This window comes from Sinocyclocheilus anshuiensis, unplaced genomic scaffold (assembly GCF_001515605.1).
Source record: "Sinocyclocheilus anshuiensis isolate Anshui unplaced genomic scaffold, SAMN03320099.WGS_v1.1 scaffold465, whole genome shotgun sequence".
NCBI lineage: Eukaryota > Metazoa > Chordata > Actinopteri > Cypriniformes > Cyprinidae > Sinocyclocheilus > Sinocyclocheilus anshuiensis.
In genome coordinates, this window is record NW_015539898.1 from 1,635,850 (window position 1) to 1,659,192 (window position 23,343).

The window sequence follows — 23,343 nt, forward strand, 5'->3', positions numbered from 1 at the left end:
TTAATTTTGTAGGGTGCCACAAGTTTGTTAAAATTTCCAAAGGGTGCCGCGACTAAAAAAAGGTTGGGAAACACTGACCTAAGCCATAAGCAACTGCGTTTACAAGGATACTTGCAGAGCACAGTAGGCTATTTCAGGCACAAATAGCAGAAGTGAACAGAAATTAGTGTTCACGTGCATCTGCGTGGCTCTCACCGTGTCTTCACCGGACGCGAGCGGCGCAGCGCGACGCGACAAAATACAATGAACCCATTATAATCAGTGATGCTGTCTGTCTACACTGGATGCGGCACGGCACAACATATCCCCGACAGTAAACTGATGTCGCGTTCTCTTTATGACGTACTGACACAAAGTTCAAGTGATTGGCAACGGTCGCTTTGTCGCGTCCAGTGTAAACAGACTTTGGGGCCGTTCACATGTCGCGCCTAAAAACGCATGGAAAACGCCAGTCGCGCCACTTTCTCCTTCTTTCCAAAGCGCTCGGGAGCTTGCACTTTCGTAGCGTCTGCCGTTGCTTAACGACCGTGATCAATACACGAGTTTCACAATTTGAGTTGAATTACTGAAATAAATGAACTTTTCCACGACATTCTAATTTATTGAGATGCACCTATATACTAAACATCGCACATCCTGCGATGTGACTATCGCGGGCGCACACATCGCGATATCGATGCTGAAACCATATATCGTGCAGCCCTAGTCTCAAGCATGGTTCAATAAATTGCAACTTTTATCAATTAAAAAGAAAAGCATAAACATGTTAATAAATACCTCAGGCATAATTTTACAAGTGTCTATTTTAGTAAATGGAAATAATGTTTTCCATCCATATATTTTTAAAGCGTATGTTAACTACATAATCATGGAAAATTATGCAAATGTGTCTTGCTATCTGCTAACTACAGGTTAGCTAGAAATAACAAGGTCATAAACTGACACAAAAGGCTGAAACATCCTTTGGCGTGACAGATAATGAGGACAAAGACGTCACACAAGAGGACAAGGCCTCTTTAAGAAGCATTTTAAATAATTAAATAAGATTTGTTTAACTCCTTTTATTATTTTTTTACATTTTCAGTGTTCTTAAATGCAATAATTACATTAATTAAACTATTTTCTGATGTTTTTGCTTGTACTGTTATAAAGTGTCATGAAAATAAGTATAAAATGCGATACTTTGTTTTTGAGTCAGAAAGAATTGAGGGAGAGAGAGGACACAGAAATGAACAGGGTTCCACACAGAAGGCAGGAGATCCTAGAGAACAATGCAGAAAGTAAATACAATCAAAATGATGCCTTAAAAAGAGTAGCCATATACTTTAAAAAAATTAATTCACATCTTAATGAATATAGTTTGAATATCAGTCATATTTAGCCGAATTTTGTTGATGAAAAGTATAATATAAAATAAAGTTGCTGATTCCAAATTACATGAAAAAATTGTAGTTAGTAACGTAATCCATTATTTTACACATTTTAGGTAATATAATCAGATTACATTTTGATTACTTTTGACCTAACTCGTTTATCATATTGATTTGAATAGGATAATCTTGTACCATATTGATATTAAAAAAAAACAAAGAGGAAGAAAATATATTATTTGTTATTAACATCATGAAGTGAATTAAACATTACATCAAGGTTTCCCAAACTAAGCTTCTTAAAGGAACTGCAGGGGTTCGTGAGTTTAATGAAAAGCTAATAATGAATTAAATCATAAAAATGTAAAATTAAAATAAATCATTTTAATAAATCATAAATGATTTTAAAATAACAACAACGCTTACTAAAAAAATGAAATATTTTATTTGTTTATCTGCATGTCAGGTCACCATTAACCACCGTCATAGAACCGTGAACATGCAAAAAAATATTAAAATATTTATTTTAAAATCTCAAGTAAACTTCAAGTAAATATATCAGGTGAAAGAAATTTAGCTGACAAAAAGTTTAGAAATGCCTGCATTACATGTAAAGAAGACATAACATTAATTTGTTCATTTTAATGGGTTTGAAAGACAAAAGCCTTCCAATGACACAGTAATACATGGTTAAATAATCTTTAATTAACATGTTCATCAGTATTTGATGCAATGTTAAAACACTTCTTAAACCTGAACTGATTTTGTAAATCCAGCGGTCAAATGCTGTGTAGCCACCTGACTGATGACTGATCTGTGTCAATGTCCACAAAACTGGAAGACTTTCTGAGTGTATATAAGCGATAGGCTATTTTAGAAAGAACTTTTAAAAGATGAAAAAGAGGAATTAGGGAGAATCAATACATTATGAATAATTTATTGCTATTGTGTGAATAATATGTAATCAAGTAATCAATAAAAAAGAAACTGTAGTCTAATTATGAGTATTTTAAAATGTAATTTAATCTAATTACAAGTACTTAATCAGATTACGAAATCAGATTACATAATCCAGATTACATGTAATCAGTTACTACCCAGCTCTGTTCAAAGTTAAATAGAAATACTTTAATGTAATACTTCTCACCTTCTCTTTAAAGCAATAACTACCATTTCTGTCCTTTAGTGTGACACACATAAAAGAACCACAGATTTGTTTTATAAAACAGTTGATTAATGCAGTAGGGGAGATAGAATCATCACTCATCTTAAAATGGTATAATTTTCAGCCGTTTTGAACGGATGACAACAAAGTTTGTCTTGAAAATGTCCAACAAGTCAAGTCATTTATTAAATAAATAACACTATATGAAATTAATCGTCTAACAATGAATATATATCTCTCTCATGCTATTTGTATATTATTAAGAGGTTTCTTAATTTTTGCTATGTCACATAGGACAAATTTACAGTACAGTTATGTAAAAATGTTTAAAAAAAAATAGTGAAAGAATTGACAAAGTTAGTGACCCTTTATATTTTCTCAAACATCAGACTTCACACTACATAAATATGTCAATGCGTTAATGCATGTGATTAATTCAAAAATCCTTAAGACGTTTAAAATAAGTTAAACACAATTAACACAAAATTACTGAAGCACAATTTCTACTGTAAACCTTTTACTCGATTTCACTTCTCTATTTGCCTTCAGATCACTTTAAGCCACTAAACTCCAGGAAAGTTTTCAGTCCAATGATCCAGTAAGCGAATGCATTCAAACAATCAGTCCAAAACAGCGCTAATGTAAAGAAAACCAGGCTGATACATCAGAGATGGCAGAGAGAACAGAGACTCGCGTTGCGTTTTCAGTGAATCATTCAACTCGCAACTCGACTTGTCTGCTGCACTATACACTATGAATTATTTTTTTAATGTGTGCTTTGGTGTACACAAATGTATCAATAACATGAAACATCTAAATTTATCTTGAAATAAGCTTGCAGAAAATACAGTTTTTGTAAGAATCACCCTTCAATCTTTTGGTTTACCTTGCTGGATATAGTAAATAATGACTAAATGAATATTTTACAACACTATATTTAACAACACTAGAACTATCCCTTTAAGATGTGGGTGTCTGGAATACTTGATTCTGATTGGTCAGTCGTGACATTCTATAGTCAGATATTTTCGTATAATGATGGGTAAGCTACTTCAATTATCTTTGTCCTCTGCAGCCAATTTTACACATTTCTCATTTCACTCTGCGGTTTGCTTTCTGCTTGCATAATAATAAAATAATAATTTCAACTAATCAACAGCATTGTGTTTTTGCACTCAAAAAAATAAAATTTGACCCATGCAATTCACCGAAAACGTATCCAATAATAATCAATGACAGGAAAAAAAAACCCTAATGGCAAATTCATGGTGGCCTTGTGTTTGTTTTCCACTCCCTTGCGCAATCTTTGAGATGCTGCATAAAAACAGGTTGATTATTAATGACCGTCTATTTATAAATGGACTTTGGCTCTGTGAGTATATATATGATCTTCTTGAATGTTTGATGTGAGTATTTTACATCATTCTGTCACAGAGGCATGCACACGCTGACGTCATAGAGTGGGAGACGTCTGTGTGAATAGCTCTCAGGCTTCCGTCACGGGTCATCCAGAACTCTGCTGTTCTCACACACTCTGCTTCTGCACTGTACTCTCGCTGTCTCTCGCTCCTTCCCACTCCTACTTGAGCATTACTCACCACAGATGAAGTCCCGTCTGCCCTTCCGACTTCTGTCTGCCCTGGAGGTTTTACAGTATAGAGCTGGAAGAATACAGGCCTGTATTTGAGCTGAGCGCCAATGGATTCATAATTCAGGATGATTATTTCCATGCTCTCTAATTATATCTATTCAGTTCATTGTGGGCCGCTTCAAGTGTGTGAAATTGGATCTCGTGTATCCTGTGACCTCATCATTTTTCAATGGCAGCCTGAGACTTTCAGATGACTCTGGTGGGTGGTTTAGGAATAGCAATGATCAACGCAGACTTGAGGCCTAGTCGTGCCAAATGCAAATTTTGAGATTTTAAAATTAAACTAGATTAAACAATTCTTTAAAAAAAGTAATATAATTAAAATGTTTAATTTAATTTAAAAATGACATTTAAATTGAATTGTTTGCTGGTGCAAAGTTAGGCACGACAATGCTAAGGTGTTGAAGGTGATCGCCATTAGAATTGGTGACTAATGATGCATATAAAAATATCATACAGCAATGAAGCTGTCAATTTTTTAATTGATCAGATGGCAATCATTTCATAAAATATCTTTTTTTTGTAAATCAAATCAAAGTTTATTTATAAAGCACAGTGTTGTACATTTACAAAAAGATTAAATATCATATAAAAGAAATAAAATAAAATGAAATATTATTTAAATTGTAAAAAAAAAAAACATTAAATAAACATCACAGATGCATCTAATTTACTTATATGATGCCAAAGCTGAATTTTCAGCATTTTTATCATACTGCTTAATATTTTTGTGGAAATACATTTTTCAGCAATGTATTTAATTAATTTCCTTAACAATGTCAGAGTCTTTACTGTCACGTTTGATCAATCTAATTCATACTTTCTGAATTGAAGTATACATTTCTTTAAAAAACAAAACGTTCTTATTTGAAGAGTAGTTTATATGGTAACACTTTACAATAAGGTTCAATTAGTTAACGTTAGTTAATGTATTAACTAACATGAATGAACAATGAACAATACATTTATCACAGTATTTATGCAACTTTGTTAACGTTAGTTAAAGAAAATACAGTCGTTCATTGTTAGTTCATGTTAATTCAGAGTGCATTATCTAATATTAACAAGCACAACGTTTGATTTTAATAATGCATTAGTAAATGTTGAAATTAACGAACTAAGATTAATAAATGCTGTAGAAGTATTGTTCATGCTTAGTTCATGTTAACTAAAGTAGTTAACTAATGTTAACTAATGAACCTTATTGTAAAGTGCTACCGTTTATATTAATAAATGTATAAATTATACTGAACAAAAACAAACTGGAATATCTTTTTGACAGCCTCTCAGCTCTTTTCATCATAACATTAAATAACATATCACCATAACAAATGAGTGAAAAAAATACAATCGCAGGCTTTTGCTGAAACTGCTGAAACAAACGGCAAGGGCTAAATGGAGCGAGATGAATCTCGTTGCCCAGGTCAGTTTGTGCACAGCGACAAAATTTAGTGCCACTGACCGGCACTGCCCATGCAAAAGCAGCCTTGCACAATATTCTTGTTTGGGAAAGTCCCTTGTTCTTACTGTATTGTAGTAGCCGGTCCATATTAGGCATGCGGTACAGCCATGAGCAAGTGTACACACTTATACAGATACACATTTCCACACAGATCTGGACGTTGGGGAGGCTAGACAGCGTGTGGTCTGCCCTGTCCCACTTCTCTTTGTGTTCACCAACACACTTCCCCGTACTCTCTGCCTGCTTCGCTCGCTCTGCCCTCAAGTTTTGCATAATCTATCTGCTTCCCTATTATTCATTCCATTACCTGTCTCTCTCCTCAGCTTCCATCCCTCTTTATCCCTCTCCCTGGTAACAGAATGTGTTATCCTGACGACCCAGAAAACCTTTGTAAACAAACAAATTGCGGAGGGGAATTGGCTTGTGCTGTTGTGCAGCTTCCAAACAAATGCCTCTCTGTGCATGAACCAGGACATATTATGCAAGTCAAAGTAATGCGATTCATCCTCTGATATGTTTCAGATTCGCTCAGTGCCACAAAAGACCACTTGTATGGCTCTAATGAGGAGCTTTAAAGTTGATATCTTTCTTCTTTTCATGAGAATAGTTTTGCAGCATTAAGCCAATTATCAACCTGCCTGACCATCTATCAATCAGGATTGAAAAACCCTGTGCCAAAATATCTCACGTTACAGTAACCAAAGAACTTACATCAGCAAGAGCATCCTTGCTTAGAATTACTCCTTGATCTGCCTGCACATTCTTTGCATAATACGTCAAACCAAATCCACAAACCCAGGGTTCGCTGTTCGGCCCGTTTCACTTCTGCATCCAAAGCAGGCCAGTCAGTACAGTCATCCAATCACATGGCTCCTTTCATCAATGTCATGCTGACAATGCTGCGCTTACTGACTTGCTTTAGGGAAAAGAAGCATCTCCAAAATACAAACTGAATTCACAAATTTTTATGTTTGAAATCTCCTGAAAACATGTCTGGGTTACATCTGACCTCAAAATAGAAATGAGAAGTTACAATTATATTCCCCATATTTGAGGAATTACATTTTATTTTTTTAAAGTGTGGCATTATTTTCATTATTTTCATTTCATTTAAATTTTGCTTTAATTGTGTGTTAATTTATTTTTAATTAATACATACACCTTTCACTGCAATATTATTTTTAATTAGAAGTATTTAAATGATGCAGAAAACAATTTACTAATTTAATTATGATATAATTATTTAATCATATAAAATAATAAAACATATATAAATATATAAAATAAAATATATAACAATGTAATAAAATATAATATGTCACAATGCAATAAATAAATAAATAACCTAAAATAGGCTTCTTGTTTATTTAATTAGATTCTGGCTGTAATTTTGGCCTAGAGATGTTGTAAAATGAAGTGAATCTGGAGTTTGAGAACGTGCAAACCGAGAGCATTTACTGAGAAAGGTGTAGCAGAGGACAGCAGAATAAATCCTCTTAAAAGAAGCTGATTTACAATGAGTAAACTCAGTAAATCCCCTGTTAACACAACAGAATGTTACCCCGCACACACACATACACATTTAAAGTGCAGACTACCCCCAGTTCTCTCTTTCTTTCATGTGGTTTCTTCACATCCTTCAAAAGACACCCAAATGACTCTGCAAACCGGCTTCAAATGTGTCATGCAGGTTATCCACAAAACCCTTTTAGTGCTGCAAGAATGCTTAACCAATCTAACCCAATGCACTGAGGTTGATGCTGACAAGCGCAACAGGTTTGTAACATGTTATCGGGAATTAAAGAATCGTTGAGTGAATCTCATATAGCGTGTCAAGAATAAAAAGAGATTCTATTTTAGGACCATTATAGATTTTTTTATGCACTGTAAAATTCTTTTAATTGAAATTAAACACATTTCCACCCTCAATTCTAATTATCATAATGTGAAAAATATAATTCTGATCACTGCAATGTGAAAACACTAACAGTATATCATTACATGGCATTTATAGATCATGATTGTTGTATTGTCTTTATGCTGACTGTAATAAATGATCATTGTATCCTACTAAAGCAGTGCATTGGCTTCGGTATTTAAATGTTGCATTTGCACTTGGAAAAGATAAAATATTCAATTAGAGGTCAACATAAATATTTCTATGTCTGGCCATATAATCATATTTTTCTATGATACATTCACTCTGTTGGGAGTAACAGTGTTTACAGTTGTTAACTGTAATTTTCCTGGTATCTTTGATTGTGTTATTTAACTGTTTATTTTTATCTTATAATATTTAATAATTTTTTTATTTATTTCATTTACTATTTCTATTGTTTAATTTAATTAAATTAAACTATAACTTTATTTAATGTTCTTAAGTTTATTGAGTTCTTTTTTATATTTATTTGTAATGATTGTAACTAAATACATACATTTCTTAGTCTGTTGTGGGTTTGTTTGGGATAAAGACTAAAATTGTATAAAGCATATTATATTATATTATTCAAATTATCTGCTTTTGTTTTCAGCAGAAGAAATAAACTCATACAGGTTTGAAACAATTCGAGGGTGAGTAAATGATGACAGAATTTTCATTTTTGGGTGAATTGTTCCTTTAAATATCAACAACAAAATGATGCATTTAATGCATTTATGTAAGTCATTTTAAAATAGTCCTAAATACAGGTTTCATTTTCGTGCAAAATAATTATTTGACTTATTTTCATTTGATTTTGAGGTGAAATATGACCCAAGCATATTCTTGACAGGTTTAGTTTATATTCACCCCATTAACCTTTATAAGGTAAACAAAGGTGGCACATTGTCAGAAAAAAACACATTGACCCATTTAGCACAGACACCGAATTGTCAAGAGTGTTTTCTGCATTATTCACCATGGGCTTGGCTTATGTAATCTAGTCATGTGAGCGCCTCTACGTGTTCCTGTTGGGAAGCCGGAGTATCATCAAGTAGAATGCCTATGCTAATAGCAGGGCTGATTATGCAACGCGCCTATTTACAAAAGCACCCACGCAAAACACATACGTGAGCACAGAAACCAGCCCTGCCAGTCCGGGAAATCGAATTGCTCTACAATCGGAACAGCCATCCCTTCTTTGACATTGACTGTCTCCGTTGCCGTACATCACCCTTCCCGTCCATGCGCAACCGCGCATCGAGCCTAGCAATTTGCCAGGTTGCCATAGCAACCACACTGCACCCGTAAAACCCCTGGCTGGGTGTCTGCAGACAGTGACGTGTGGCCCTGCTCTGAACTGGACTGCCTCCAATTGACGATCTGAGCACTCGCTTTGCCTTAGTGTCACTGAATAACATATTATCAGACAATGCACTTTTTCTGTACACATAAAATATACAGATTACTATTTTTGCCAAAATGTGCAGTATTTTTTTAAGCTGGGTTATTTTTCTTAACTAAAAAAATAAAAAAATAAAATAAAATAATATTTGAAATAAATAACTGAAATAAAACTTTTGCCAAAATGTGCAGTATTTTTTTAAGCTGGGTTATTTTTCTTAACTAAAAAAATAAAATAAAATAATACTTGAAATAAATAACTGAAATAAAATATATAAAACCTTAAGCTTTTTATTTTATTTTAGGTAGTTGACAAAACAACATTTCTCATTTTAGTTTAATTTAATTTGATGTACTAAAATAACTAAACCTAAAACTGAAATAAACTATATCGACATTTAAAAAAAAAAAATACTAAAAATGACAAAAACTATTTTTTACTAAATTACTAAAACAAAAATTACTAAACCTTTAACTTGAATTAAAATGAAAATGGAAAATACAAAAATAAAAACTAATTCAAAATATAAAAACTACCATAGTATCTCAATTATGCTAAAATAATTATGTTTACCAGAATGCAATGTGTTAAATGTGAACTTCCATTTTCAGTGATGAAAATATTGCAAATAAACATGCATTGCAACGTGAAACATGCATTTGCCGCTTTGAAACAGTATGTATTGTCAAAAGCACTACACGAATAAACTTGAACTCGATTGAAAAATGATACAAGCCAAATATTTTTTGGTTCCAAAACTTTTACTTGACTTATTATTTGATCAAACTGCCAAATATAAAGAAGCTTTTAAAAACAAAACAAAATAAACACATCAAAAATTTAAAATCCCCATTTTTGTTTCCAATATGATATATAGGCAACAATAAATTACACATGCAGCTTCATGAGGTCATGTGACAAGCATAACTGAGGGCATGTGATACTATAGTACACTACTGTACTTACTAATAATGCCTACTTTAGTAAGTTTAACCTACTATAAATATATATTCATTAAAAAGAAAGTTGTTATTTTTGAAAATAGCCTCTATGCACTCCTTCAGTTCCTCTCTCATTTTGTCTCTATCGGTGTCTCCAAGCTCTTTCTGTTTTCTTCAGTTTACCCACTGACTCCTCAGTGACCCGAGCTAACTGTCCCGCCTGCAGAGACCTCATTGGTGTTTTCTTATCTCAATTCAATGCATGCGCTCCTTCCCTCTTCCTGTTTTGCACCAAGGGAGGATGCCCTGCATTTCAAAGGAAAGGACACGGCTTTCCTATGCAGATATGAGATATGCAAAAACCCCACCTTGCATCAAAACACCAATTCAGATAATGGTTCTGGATATGCTTCACATGGTCATTCTGTTCTGGCTCAGCTGACACAAGTGCCACATCGTCTCTGTGACGCCATCATTGTTTACTACAGTATCTGAATTCACTGTGTCTTTGCACATGACATTAGAGTTTTAAAAGCAGAACAGAGGCTCAGCTCATGTAAGGCATAAAAACAACCCCTCAAAAACATAACAAAATAAACAAAACTACTATAAAATAAAAATAAATAAAAAAAGATATGTATAAAATAAATATACTAATAAATATTAATTTAGATATTATATTGTAGATTAAAAGGAGAATATCAAATAATAAATATTATATTATAAATATTAATAACATAATATTAGAATAATAAGCTAAACTTATTCTTGTAATGTGTAAAACAGGAGTAACTCAAATGGAAGTGAGAAGTGAGAGCTCATCTCACCTGTATGACAGGGTTTCCTCCCTCCAGCAGAGCGATGGCCAGCAGGATGCTTTCCTGGAAGATTCGGTCACTTGTGGCGTTCATGATGAGGTCAATGACCAGGTCAGACGCACCCTCTCTATCCAGATGACACTGCACTTCAGCCAGGCTCATCTCCCCTCGACTGCCTGCTGACTGTTCTTTTTAACTTTCTATTCATCAAAGAATCCTGCAAAAACAGTGTATCACAGTTCCACAAAAATATAAAATATCACAACCGTTTTCGACATTGATTATAATAAGGTTAACATTTAATATAAAGTCATATAATATGTTTCTCGAGCACCAAATCAGCATATGAAAATGTGGCTTTGCCATCACAGGAATAAAATGCATTTTAAAATGAAAAATGATTTAAAACATTTATTTAAAAACATTTACTTAAATATGTTAATATTTATTTCAAAAATATTCTAAATATTTATTTTAATAATACTGTCAATATAATTTACAATATTAGTTTTTACTGTATTTTTGGTCAGATAAATGGTAGTTATTTTATGAACATTAACCAATCTTACCAGAAACTGGAATATTGGCTTAATCAGGTCAATGCATTTATATGACATAAATGACAATATGACAATATTTTTATATTAGTCAGAATTTTAATGTGCATGTTAACACAATTACTGAAAACATATTTAATTAAATACGGAACAAAATAATCAATTATAATTATGTCCAAATACAGGTCCATTTCTCATATAATTGCTGCCTTTTTTTCAGTTCATTAAATCATTAAATCAAATCCAACCAATTGATGACCAAATCTCAGATTTAATCATTCAGTAAAGAACTATAACTAAATCAAACTGTAATCAGTGTTAAAAATCTGAACAGGCATTTTTGATGAAATGTGTCACCAATTTTGCATGAAATGGCAGTAAATAAAATCTAAATTGTGTATACGTGCAGCAGAAAATGACATTTTGTTAAGTTTGGGTCAAACTGACCAAATCTAATCTTCTTATCATCTGCAGTCAGTTTGTCCTAAAGACATTTGTGACCCTGGGCCACAAAACCAGTCTCAAGTGTCAATTTTTCGAAATTGAGATTTATACATCATCTGAAAGCTGAATAAATAAGCTTTCCATTGATGTATGGTTTGTTAGGACAAAATTTGAACGAAATACAACTATTTGAAAATCTGGAATCTGAGGGTGCAAAAAAAAAATCTAAATACTTTAAAGCCTTTAAAGTTGTCCAAATAAATTCTTAGCAATGCATATTACTAATCAAAAATTAAGTTTTGATATATTTACGGTAGGAAATTTACAAAATATCTTCATGGAACATGATCTTTACTTAATATCCTAATTATTTTTGGCATAAAAGAAAAATCGATAATTTTGACATACAATTTTTTTTTGGCTATTGCTAAAAATATACCCAAGCGACTTAAGACTGGTTTTGTGCTCCAGGATCACATTTCTGCTTTAACACACCTGCTAGACTTTTTTAAGCAGGTGTGTCTGGAGGCTATTCACACAGGAAGTGTGGGTGCCATGTTCTTGTCGCCTGGCAACAGCGATTACTTGGAATATATAGGACATGTAGCATAGAGAAAAAAAGTGGTCGGGGAGGGAGTCATCTTTAGAATTACAAAATTAAGTTGGTTTCTATGTATAAAAAGGCCAGTTAGTACCATTTCTTATAAGAAACTTAAGGTGCTGCACAAACCTGTAGGAGTCTTGGTCTGCCCGCCGGGGGTGAGCGGCCCGTTGCTGAAATTGGTCAAACTGTCTCGCCTGCCTCCCGGCTTGAAGTTGCCATAGTAACGGTTCACCAGAACTTGCCTCAAAGCTTCACCCTGGCAACAGTGAAGGGTTCAGAGTCACGTGAGGGGCATTATGACATACCTCATCATCACCAAACATCAATGTGTCACCATGACCGACATCAAATGGTGAATTTGAAAAAGAAATAATTGAAAACAAACACAGATTTTGACATGAATGTGGTTGTTGATTTATTGATTGATTTTTGAGTTTCGATATTACATTATTGTTGTTTTTTTATGGAGAAAAACACATATACTTCCACAGGTGGTCAATGAGAAACACAGAATTTATGATAACATTTTAGTTGAAGAAATCATAGGAAAAAAAACTGTAAATATCACATTTTGACAATGTAGTCTTCATCAGACAAAAGAAAAGCCTGATGAAGTTTGGGGGTCAAAATATTGCAGCAGTTTAATACAGTTTGAACATTAAAATCAGTTTTCCAACATTTAACTTGAAGCTTGTATATTGTTCAAGTTTGGGGTTAGTAATATTTTAATAGTTAATATTAATATGTTAATTCAGGAAGGGTGCCTTAAATTGGTCAAAATTGACAGTAAAGACAATGTTACAAAATATTTCTATTTTAATAAATGATTTTCTTTTTAACTTTCTATTCAGCAAAGAATACAAAAAGATATTTACCCACAAAAAAAATAAAATAATCAGCACAACTTATTTCAACATTGATAATAATAAGAAATGTTTTTGGAGCAGCAAATCAGCATATTGGAATGATTTCTAAAGAATCATGTGACACTGAAGACTGGCGTAATGATGCTGAAAATTCAGCTTTGCATCACAGGAATAAATTACATTCTAAAATATATTAAAATGGAAAACAATTATTTTAGTTTGTAATAATATTACACAACATTACAGCTTTTACTGTATTTTTTAAGCATAAACTTTATTATTCTTTACTTTGCAAATGTGTAACTATGAATAGGTTATGCAGTATGTTTTATAACTGTCTAAAGGTGTATTATATAATTATATTGAAAATTATGTATAAGTAATTATACTGAAATTCTCAATAATGTGTTACATGAACAGACTTCAAGTAAAGTGTTACCCAATTCCTTTTCTTTGTGGGATGCTACTCAACTGCTCCTCAAGACCAATCCCTACCTCGTCCTGTTACGTTTGATTAGTACAGTCAGAAAGAGGTCAGAAAGGAAGACAGAATCTGATAATGCTAGATCCCTTTCATTAGTCGCATCTGACCTCAATAATACCAGAGGCCTCGGATACAAGACACCACACCAATTAAAACTAATCCTAATTCAGAGATTACACAGATAACCATAACTCGACTGCTCACTCGAAACACCCCAAACCCGAGTCCATGGAAACACACAAACACAATATCAAGATGCTTATCACCTATAAACAGATCAATCACCACCATCAAACCTAAACAGAAACCTAAAACTAAAAAAAATAGTCATCCCGGTTTTTTAGGTGAAACCTCCACCCATTTGGAGCAGACAGGAGGATTTGAAGGGTGAGTTTGAGAATGAGTGGCTCAAGCAGTGGCCAGGGGGTGCGTCACATGCCCCGTTTCTTTACCTACCCTTCTCTGATCCTCCAGTTGCTTCTGGGGCTGGTTTGGATCAAACTCCTGAGTGACGCGAGTTAGCAGAAAGCAAAAAGGAGGGAAGAAAAATGACAAGCATAAAAAAAGAAAGGGGTCAAGACTGAGAACATTAGTCACTATTTTGACATGCATGAAAAGTGGGGCATATTACATCATGCAGTTAAAGGAGAGGCATGGTGTGTGTATGTGTATGTGAATGTGAGTGTGTGTGGGAGCAGACAGGCAGAGCAGAGTTACATGAGCTTTAGTTTATCCATAAAACCCTAAAACGATGATCCCTCAAAGGAAGTAGGAAAGGGGGTAAAACAGGAAAACTAATAAATAATGCATTTCATAATATTTGTTTTTGAATCCCCTGCCCTTTAATAAATAACTCAACAGGAAGGTTTGTTTGGCAGCGTCAAACTTCCCTAACCCATTCTACAGGCCATCTGTTTTGGGTCGGTCTGTATAGTTGTGCATCTACAGCGGCAATAGTGGGAATGAAACCATGTTAATTACATAAGCACCACACAGGGCGCCAAAGCTAGAAATGTAAGCCATGAGTGAGAGAAATGAGACTGAGAGAGAGAGAAAACTTTTCTCTAGATTATGTGATTGATCCTGTGTACTATTGACACACACTGCGGCCCATGCCCTCATCTGCCTTGGTAAAGCAGTAGATTTGCTTTTCGTCCTTTTTTCTCCCTGTCTGTCATATACACAGACATATTTGGGCACATGCAAAATGTACAACAGTGACAGGCTATTTTTCAGCAGCCTTGGTTTCAGAAGGTTTTTCCCTCGTTCAGTTTCTCCACAGACAAATAAATAAATAAATAAATCAGAGAAAAAGTCACAAAGTACAAGACTGTATACATCTTTTATAAAGCAATAAACTACACATCCCATGAATCACTGCAAATGATAAACAGATATGACAGTAGAATGTAAAAATTGTTGAAAAGATACATTATTATGTTATTTTAAGTTATATTATTATTATTATTATTATTATTATTATTAAATTCAACATACTAATAAAAAGTGTAGGGAAGCTGAGTTAATTGACCCTTCGCAAAGACCCACCCTCCTTAGTTACTGTTGCTATGTCCAACAAGCCATGGCACTCTCACGCCACACATCATGTTCTCATGCAGAGAAAAATACATCGCAGAGCAAACAGGACACTGACAACACATTGACAGACAAGACAGAGCAGGTTACTTTTGGTTTGAAACAAAGTCTCAGCTTTCAAATTTTGTCTTTTTTTTTTTTTTTTAAGAAATGTAAACAATAAAATCATTTTGTGGCTCTTTAATGTGTCATGACCAGTGTTGGGGAAAGTTACTTTTAAAAGTAATGCATTACAATATTACGTTGCCCTAAAAAAGTAACTAATTATGTTACTTAGTTACTCATCTGGGCTGGGCTTGCTTGTTTGTTTTTTTTTATAAATATAAAAAGTTCTACTTTTGCCAAATGTAAAAAGCCCTTTCACACCAAAAGTGAAATGAATAAGCCTCAGATGGCACGAAATGTTAATTCACATCTGTACAGTAGAGGGTGCAGCTCAAACAAGCCTCTCAATTGTGCTGCCATTCTGCATTGAATGAAGAATATGATGCAGGAGAAGAAAGTTCAACACTCTTCAGCAATGAAAAAACAAAAAACAGGAGAGCTGTCAATCAATAAATGGGAAAACAAATTAACTGGTGTTACTTATTTGGAAAAGTAACTCAGATATTTTCTTGTAAATTAAAAAGTAATGCGTTGCTTTACTAGTTACTTGAAAAAAGTAATCTGATTACGTAACTCAAGTTACTTATAATATGTAGCGCCTCAGTTAAAGCGGCACATGAACCAATCATCTCTTCCTCTTTACTGGTTATAGCACAAAATAAACATGAATGAAAATCAGAAGGTATCTTGTTTCAACCATGGAAAGACATCAGTACAAAACGTTTTTCAAGTTCAAGTCCACCGACGTTTATCTACTCTCCTGTCTGGTTTGTTTGTCGGACAAAATGACAGATTCTGCGTTATGATTGGTCAGATGGCCTGTCAATCAAACTCCTGGCGAAGGGTCGATTTCATAATTTGAAACAGTGTTTCATGGGAGAGGCAGGTCACTGTGGAATTCTTTGAGCATGTTTTTCGTCGCCATAGTAACAGCATCCTCTCTGATTGGAAGATCCATAGAGGATTTTTCTTCAGAATTTCATCCCGAATTTGGTTAGTAAACACTGGTTTGGTTGAATTTGGTTAGTAAACTTTTATTTAAAAATAAAACTCAGAAAATAATTTAAAAAAAGGCTAAAAAAATATCTGAAATCACACTAACTGCGACTTCTGCAGAAGCATATATCTCCGAGCTCATGGTATGCTTGTTTTGAAAGGTCATGTGTTATCAGGTAATTTCTCAGTGGAGAAAATGAATGGGTTTTGACAACCAGATCCCAACTGTTGCGCTTTAATCAGCAAGACCAAAAAGAGGTCAGCTTATTGGCATATTTCCATACTGAGGGGGAAAACTAATCAAGGGTTAAGATCTAAGTGTGGTGTGTGCCAGCGTGGGGCTTTGCTTTCCCATTTGCATGGGCAGAGATGACTCAAAGTGGAGATAAAGAGGCTATTGCAATGCAATGAGGTAAGGATATGGTATGAGACGATCAACTACTGACTGCAACAACCCATATTCCCACATTCCAGCCAAGGCTGGCAGGGACGGCGAATATGTGTTGGACACACCTCTGCTGGGACCTCTGGTTCTGGTGGGGGTGCAAGCTAATGGAGATAAAAAGTCATGAGTTAGTTAATGCAGATTAGTCTCTGGCATTGATAGAACGTGTTAATGCCCTTGACAACTAGAAACTCATTAATGCAGCATCCATCAGACCCATCAAAAATAACCAGCCCGAGAGAATACACTTTTCTACACTGAAGCGTCTGCAGATTGGGAAGGCTGCATATTCATCTATGGCTGCGTAGGGTTGATCGACCTCAGCGGGTCATCCTACGTGTTGGGTTCTTATCAAAAAGGGTCATCACAGCGGGAAGACTGGCTAAAATGTGCACACAATTATATTATAACCGATAAAAGGCTTTAAAAATCCATACTCAATCTCAAATGGTTATGTAATGCACTCTCAAGCCGTGACTTGACAGAAAAATATTACTCTGTTAAGTGTTACCAAGTTGTGTGTGGGAAAAAAAAGTTGTTTTTTTGTGTGTGTAAGGCTGATTTTCAAAAAGGTATTTGCAACTTGTTTGGTCCTTTCACAACATTCAATCCACATGGATTTGAGCGGGTAAGTATTTCCACAATCATTGGTGCTTATTTTGCATTAGTAAGACAAGAAAAGACACATGAAATCAAAACGTTAAGTCGTGCAAGAGCAAAAAGGAACGAGCAAAGCAGGCGACATGCACGGATGCAAACAGTTCCTTGTTTCGACACATCAGAGACAATGAAGAGGATGACTAGTGTGAGAACCGTACTAACAACAACCAAAAAAAAAGACAACGAATTATTTCGATAGCATAACCACTCAATGGCGTTTGCCTTCATAAAAATTGGTTTGCTCTAAAAGGATGCAAAGAGGAAATTTTGAGCATGATGTCTGGAACCATTCTAACACAAAGGAAAAGAGGGGGGTTCTAAATTAGCAACAACCGTGACGCACGCGCATGTTTGTGTGAGTAATACTGTAACCAGTAAGGAATCTCCCTTTCTGCGACATCATTTTTCAGCTGGAAAATAATGCTGCTGCAAAACACAAGGTGTGAATGTGAAATGTCCCTCTCTAGCCACCATAAATGCATGCTTTCATCACATGCTATAAAAACACTTTCTTGTGAATTTCCCCACAAGAAATCGATAAAGCACATCCATTCATCTGCACATCCATCCATCCATCCGGTAATAAACCCATATTAGATTTAACACTGACTTTTGAAAGAGCTCTTGACTACTTTTTCTTCCAGTGCAAGTCACAAGTTTGTGTGTCACAAGTTTATGGAGTGTGGGGACGAAACAGCTCGCACATTCACTGATGTCACAGCTTTATTCTTTGCGGTGCATGTCAATGGTGAGAAGCTTCGAGGGTTCGTTTCAGTCACTGTCATTGTCGACAAAATGTCATTAACCTGACTGTCATGACGAGCTCAATAGCATGTGTGTCTTAAAGCTTGTGGCCTGAAGGTATCAGGCTCGTTGCCCTCAATTTAGCATTTCAATCTAATAAGATAGAAACTTTCTCAAAAGAACGCAAGGGTTTAGGACGTCGTATGCCCACCCCTCATGCCCAACGGAGGGTCTTTGCCACTGCCAGCGTAAACAGCCTTGGTAAACAGCCCGTCGCACTTTTATTGGCGATTATTGCAGAAGGTCACACAACAGTAAAGAGCCTGGATTCCAGGAAAAAAACGAGGGAAAAAAAAGAAGGGCAGGTCTTATGTAACCTCTGGTTGCGAGCTGGCGGGAGTCCAGGAATCATGCTGCACAAAGGCGAGGAAATTGGGACAGCGGCGCGCGCGGGGACGGATGTGCCCATAGCTCCCCCTGATGGACGTCTGACTGACGTTGGAACTGACTGAATCTACTGACAGAGCGAGAAACAGAGAGAGGGGGAGGGAAAGAGTGAAAGAGAGACATAGCATAAGAGAGATGGGTAAAGGCAATGAAAATATAAACAATAATGAATTTATGAGGAGAGAGAGACAAGGAGACAGAGAAAGAGAGGAAGACTGAATGACAGAAAGAAAGACCATTTAAGGCTGAGAGAAAGAGAGACACATGGTGCAGTTGTGATTGTCTAGCACAGTCCAGATGAAGGAGACACACACACTGCTCTCTCCATTCACATTACATAAGCTTCCCTGCTCAGCAGCACAGCTGCATCGTCAACCTAAAGCCATATTATCTTCCCCATCCCTCTTACATCACACACACAGACTAACACTCTGTGACAGGAGACACATTCTCTTATGTAATATAAAGATGAACAGAGAGACACAGAGGGAGAGGTTGTATGTTATGAGCAGGGATGGTCATTCCACACATGTGCTGTGAACACGTGTAAGTGTGTATGAGGGCTCAGACTCTAAGGACACAACCTCTCATCACTCATCAAAAAACAGTCAACAACATGCAAAATATCCATCAGATTCACAACAGGTGACTGTATCCTTGTTGTAATGTTAGTTTTAACGTTTATACGTATATAAATTGTATATAAATAAATATATTTAGCTCCGTCGCTAAAGGGGAGAAAGGTATAAAAAACAAGTATTTTTATATTATAAAATGAGGGAGGGGGGTTCCTACATTCAGAAAAACAAACAACAAAAATATGTTAAAAATTGTGTGTGTGTGTGTTAAAAAAGCGGAATGAGTAAAAATAATTTTCTGTGAAAATCAGCAGCGCCCGACAAATGCTGTCAATACCCTGCATCAAACCCAGAACTTCCCCTAGGAAGATATTTACTCACGAGCGCTCATGTCACTTTATTTATCGAAATGCCCCCATCAGCACTTCAACCTTATCTTTTACTATTAAGAATGTATTGGAAAAAAGCACACATTGCATTTTTAAATGTCTCAAGCTTACCCTTTGACATTCAGTTTTTTCCTCAGAAGGAGGTGTTACTTAATCTTGTGAGATACATGTTTCTGATGAACTTAATTTAACACTAAAACACCCATAAACACACCCTTTACTGCCCTTTTGCACTTCTCCTCCTATACAAATCCAAAGAGGCTCTTGTCATGAGACACACACATATACACAAATAATAATGCCATCAGCTGTGTTATTTTTCTTGTTCAGCCATGTCACACAACCGCATGCATGTTCAAAAACATTCACACACGTCTTCCTATTATGGGGAGACAGGGTCGCATTTCATCCCTGGAACTGATAGAAGAGCAGTGACTATAAATATAGTATGAACTCCCACCTACCTTCCTGACTTCAACTCAAATAAGCAGAAACATTCATTTTAAACTTTTACATTTACAGATACATTCCCACCTCTCACATAAAAAGAGTCAATGGTAAGCCACCACAAGATCAGTATTACTCATCATTGAAGTGTGTGCATGGCAGAACTGCACTAAATATTTAAAATTAACAGTATACTTAAGAAATTTGAAATTAAAGTTGGAAAATCTCCCATTGACTAAGACACTGTTTGAATATTTAGCACTCAAAATCCAATTCAGTGACATCATCGTGATATTTGCATCAATTTGCATATTAGATTATGATTTATATGATAAATTGGATTTAAAACAAGAGGGTCAGAATCTTAATTCGAAGGGGAAAATGTGTATTTTTCTGATCCCATTGCCATATATTTTTCTTGTTTTGAAGAAAAACAAGACTTAATATCATCATTTTACATTTTACAAGATTTACTTGGGTAAATCTTGATCTTGATTTAGGAATGTTTAAATATTTGTACTTGAAAACGAGACACAAAACGAAGTAAAAAAAAAAAAATGCTTTTTTGCAGCATATGTGTATGCACTGTAAGTTTGGATCCAATTAAAGGGTTAGTTCACCCAAAAATGAAAATTCTGTCATTAATTACTCACCCTCGTGTCATTCCAAACCTGTAAGACCTTCGTTCATCTTCAGAACACAAATTAAGATATTTTTGATGCATTCTGACAGCTCTCTGACCCTCCCATAGACAGCAAGGGTACTACCACGATCAACATCCAGAAATGTAGCAAGGAGATCAGTAAAACAATCCATGTGACATCAGGGGTTCAACCATAATATTACGAAGCTACGAGAATACTTTTTCTGCGCAAAAGAAAAAAAAAAAAGACTTTATTCAACAATTCGTCTCCTCCGTGTCACCCTAGCGCCATTTTGGAGAGTATCCACTGAACGCAAAGAGCGTATGCTGTTCTGTGTCAGCTGCACCACGCGGATACGTTTTCTACATTGTCTGTGCTTTGATTTGAACGAAAACAGCGTATCCGTGTGGTGCGGCTGACACAGAACAACATACGCTGTTTGCGTTCAGTGGATACTCTCCAAAATGGCGCTACAGGGTGATGCGGAGGAGACGAATTGTTGAATAAAGTAGTTTTGTTTTCTTTTGCGCACAAAAAGTATTCTCGTAGCTTCGTAGTATTATGGTTGAAACCCTGATGTCACATGGATTATTTTACCGATCTCCTTGCTATGTTTCTGGACGTTGATCGTGGTAGTACCCTTGCTGTCTATGGGAGGGTCAGAGAGCTGTCAGAATGCATCAAAAATATCTTAATTTGTGTTCTGAAGATGAACGGAGGTCTTATGGGTTTGGAACGACATGAGGGTGAGTAATTAATGACAGAATTTTAATTTTTGGGTGAACTATCCCTTTAACAAATCTAATTTGTGGCATTCAGACTTCATTTCTAACCGATCCTGCTTTTACCACAACCTCAAAAAGCATTTACGCATTCATATGTGTCAGAGATCCGTCAGAGCGTTTTACAATATGGTTTGTGAAAGCCATGCTGTTTCTTATTTATGCCTTTATTTTTGTGAACAATCAACTGAAAACTGCCAGCAAAGTGTTTTATTTACTTAGAATCGAAACAAAAAACCTAACCTAAACCATTTTTTTTATATGCAAGCACTTCCAGAAAGATGACTCTAATAATCTAATAATATGTGCATTTACTTTCCAAACCTAACATTAAAAGTTCAAATAAAAAAATATTTATAGTGATAATAAACTGTTGAAGTTGCAATTTTATGGCTCGTCAGATGACGAAATCCCAAACCAAGACTGAAAAATTTATTTTAAATGCAGATGAATGAGCCACAATTTCTTACCTGAACTGGGTTTGGCTATATTTCAGCGTAATGTGTTTTTGGCTGGATTAATACCAGCAACTGTGTTATTAAAAACTCTGTAATTACTTGTTCTTCACAGTGCCAATTATATATTGTGAGGTCCCTGTTAACCAGCTACTGTTGTTGTATGTGATTCAGCAGTGAATGTAACAGGAAAGTAAACTGAATTAACGCTACACAGAGGAAGTGTGAACAAAGTGTGGTGGGCTGATACACTTACACACATTTTCACCAGCACACGCTATCTAAAACAAGGTCAGTGGTAAAAACACATGCACACGAACACACACTGAAACTACCAGGTGAGGTTAACTGCACGCAACCTCAACACACATGGAGAGACAATAAAACGGCCGGTTTGTGGTGAAGTCACGTTGACAAACACCAGCCAAAAAGCTCAAAGGAAAAGAGAACAAGCACTAAGTAGGACGACTACATTGGCGAATGAGCGGGAAGCCCAACTAAACATAGAAAATAATAAAACCAAAAATAAAAAACAACCTCAGCCACATCCAGCTCATCATCAAAGGCAATTAGCTGGAAGAGAAGAGCATATAGCAAAGTTAGTATTGTGAAGGAAGGAATCAGAGAATGCTCAAAAAATGCCAAACAATGTTCGTTAGTGACATAACACAAGATTATTGTGATTGTTATTCATTAGCGTTAGCTTTCAAAGCATTAGTTGCCAACTACAAAAACGTGTGACCAAATCTTGTCATTTGTAGTTAAAGACCCCATGAATTAATGAGTGCAAATAAAATAATAAACTAGAATAATATATACAAATAAAAAAATAAAATATACAAATAAAAAATAAAATAAAATATATTGAATTAAAAAAAAAATCTCCAAAAAAAAAAAAAATACAATCAATATAATATAAACTAAAAATGAAAATAAAAGACAATTTAAAAACAAATAAAAATATCAAAAATAAAATAAAATAAAAGCGATCAACATAAACAATCAAAATAAAAATAAAAAAATATATATAATATATAAAAAATCTAAATAAAAATGAATCAAAATAAAATAGAAATTAAATCAAGAATTAAATTAAATTAAAAAATACAATAAAAATCTAATCAAATAAAACAAATCAGAAACTGGATATAGCCAGAACTTTATAATAAAATCTTGGGCATTCAAATATGGTAGTGACATTAATTGGGTGTTAATTCATTCAGTGCTGATAAAACCACATTAGGAAAATCAGTATGTTTTATTAAAGGGGTCATATGATGCTGCTAAAAATAACATTATTTTGTGTATTTGGTGTAATGAAATGTGTTTATGCGGTTTAAAGTTAAAAAAACACATTATTTTCCACATAC

The 23,343-nt window shown here is 34.8% G+C and overlaps 1 protein-coding gene across 1 annotated transcript in view; it reads right to left on the minus strand.

Moving 5' to 3' along the window:
• itpr1b (inositol 1,4,5-trisphosphate receptor, type 1b) overlaps positions 1–23,343 on the minus strand; it is a 157,794-nt gene that overhangs the window by 54,804 nt on the left and 79,647 nt on the right. Inside the window, exons 40-43 of the mRNA XM_016482756.1 lie at positions 22,508–22,546; positions 14,142–14,186; positions 12,456–12,591; positions 10,740–10,906 (exon numbers count right to left, since the gene is read on the minus strand). Of these exons, the coding sequence (XP_016338242.1) occupies positions 10,740–10,906; positions 12,456–12,591; positions 14,142–14,186; positions 22,508–22,546 (387 nt within the window). The remainder of the gene's footprint in view (positions 1–10,739; positions 10,907–12,455; positions 12,592–14,141; positions 14,187–22,507; positions 22,547–23,343) is intronic.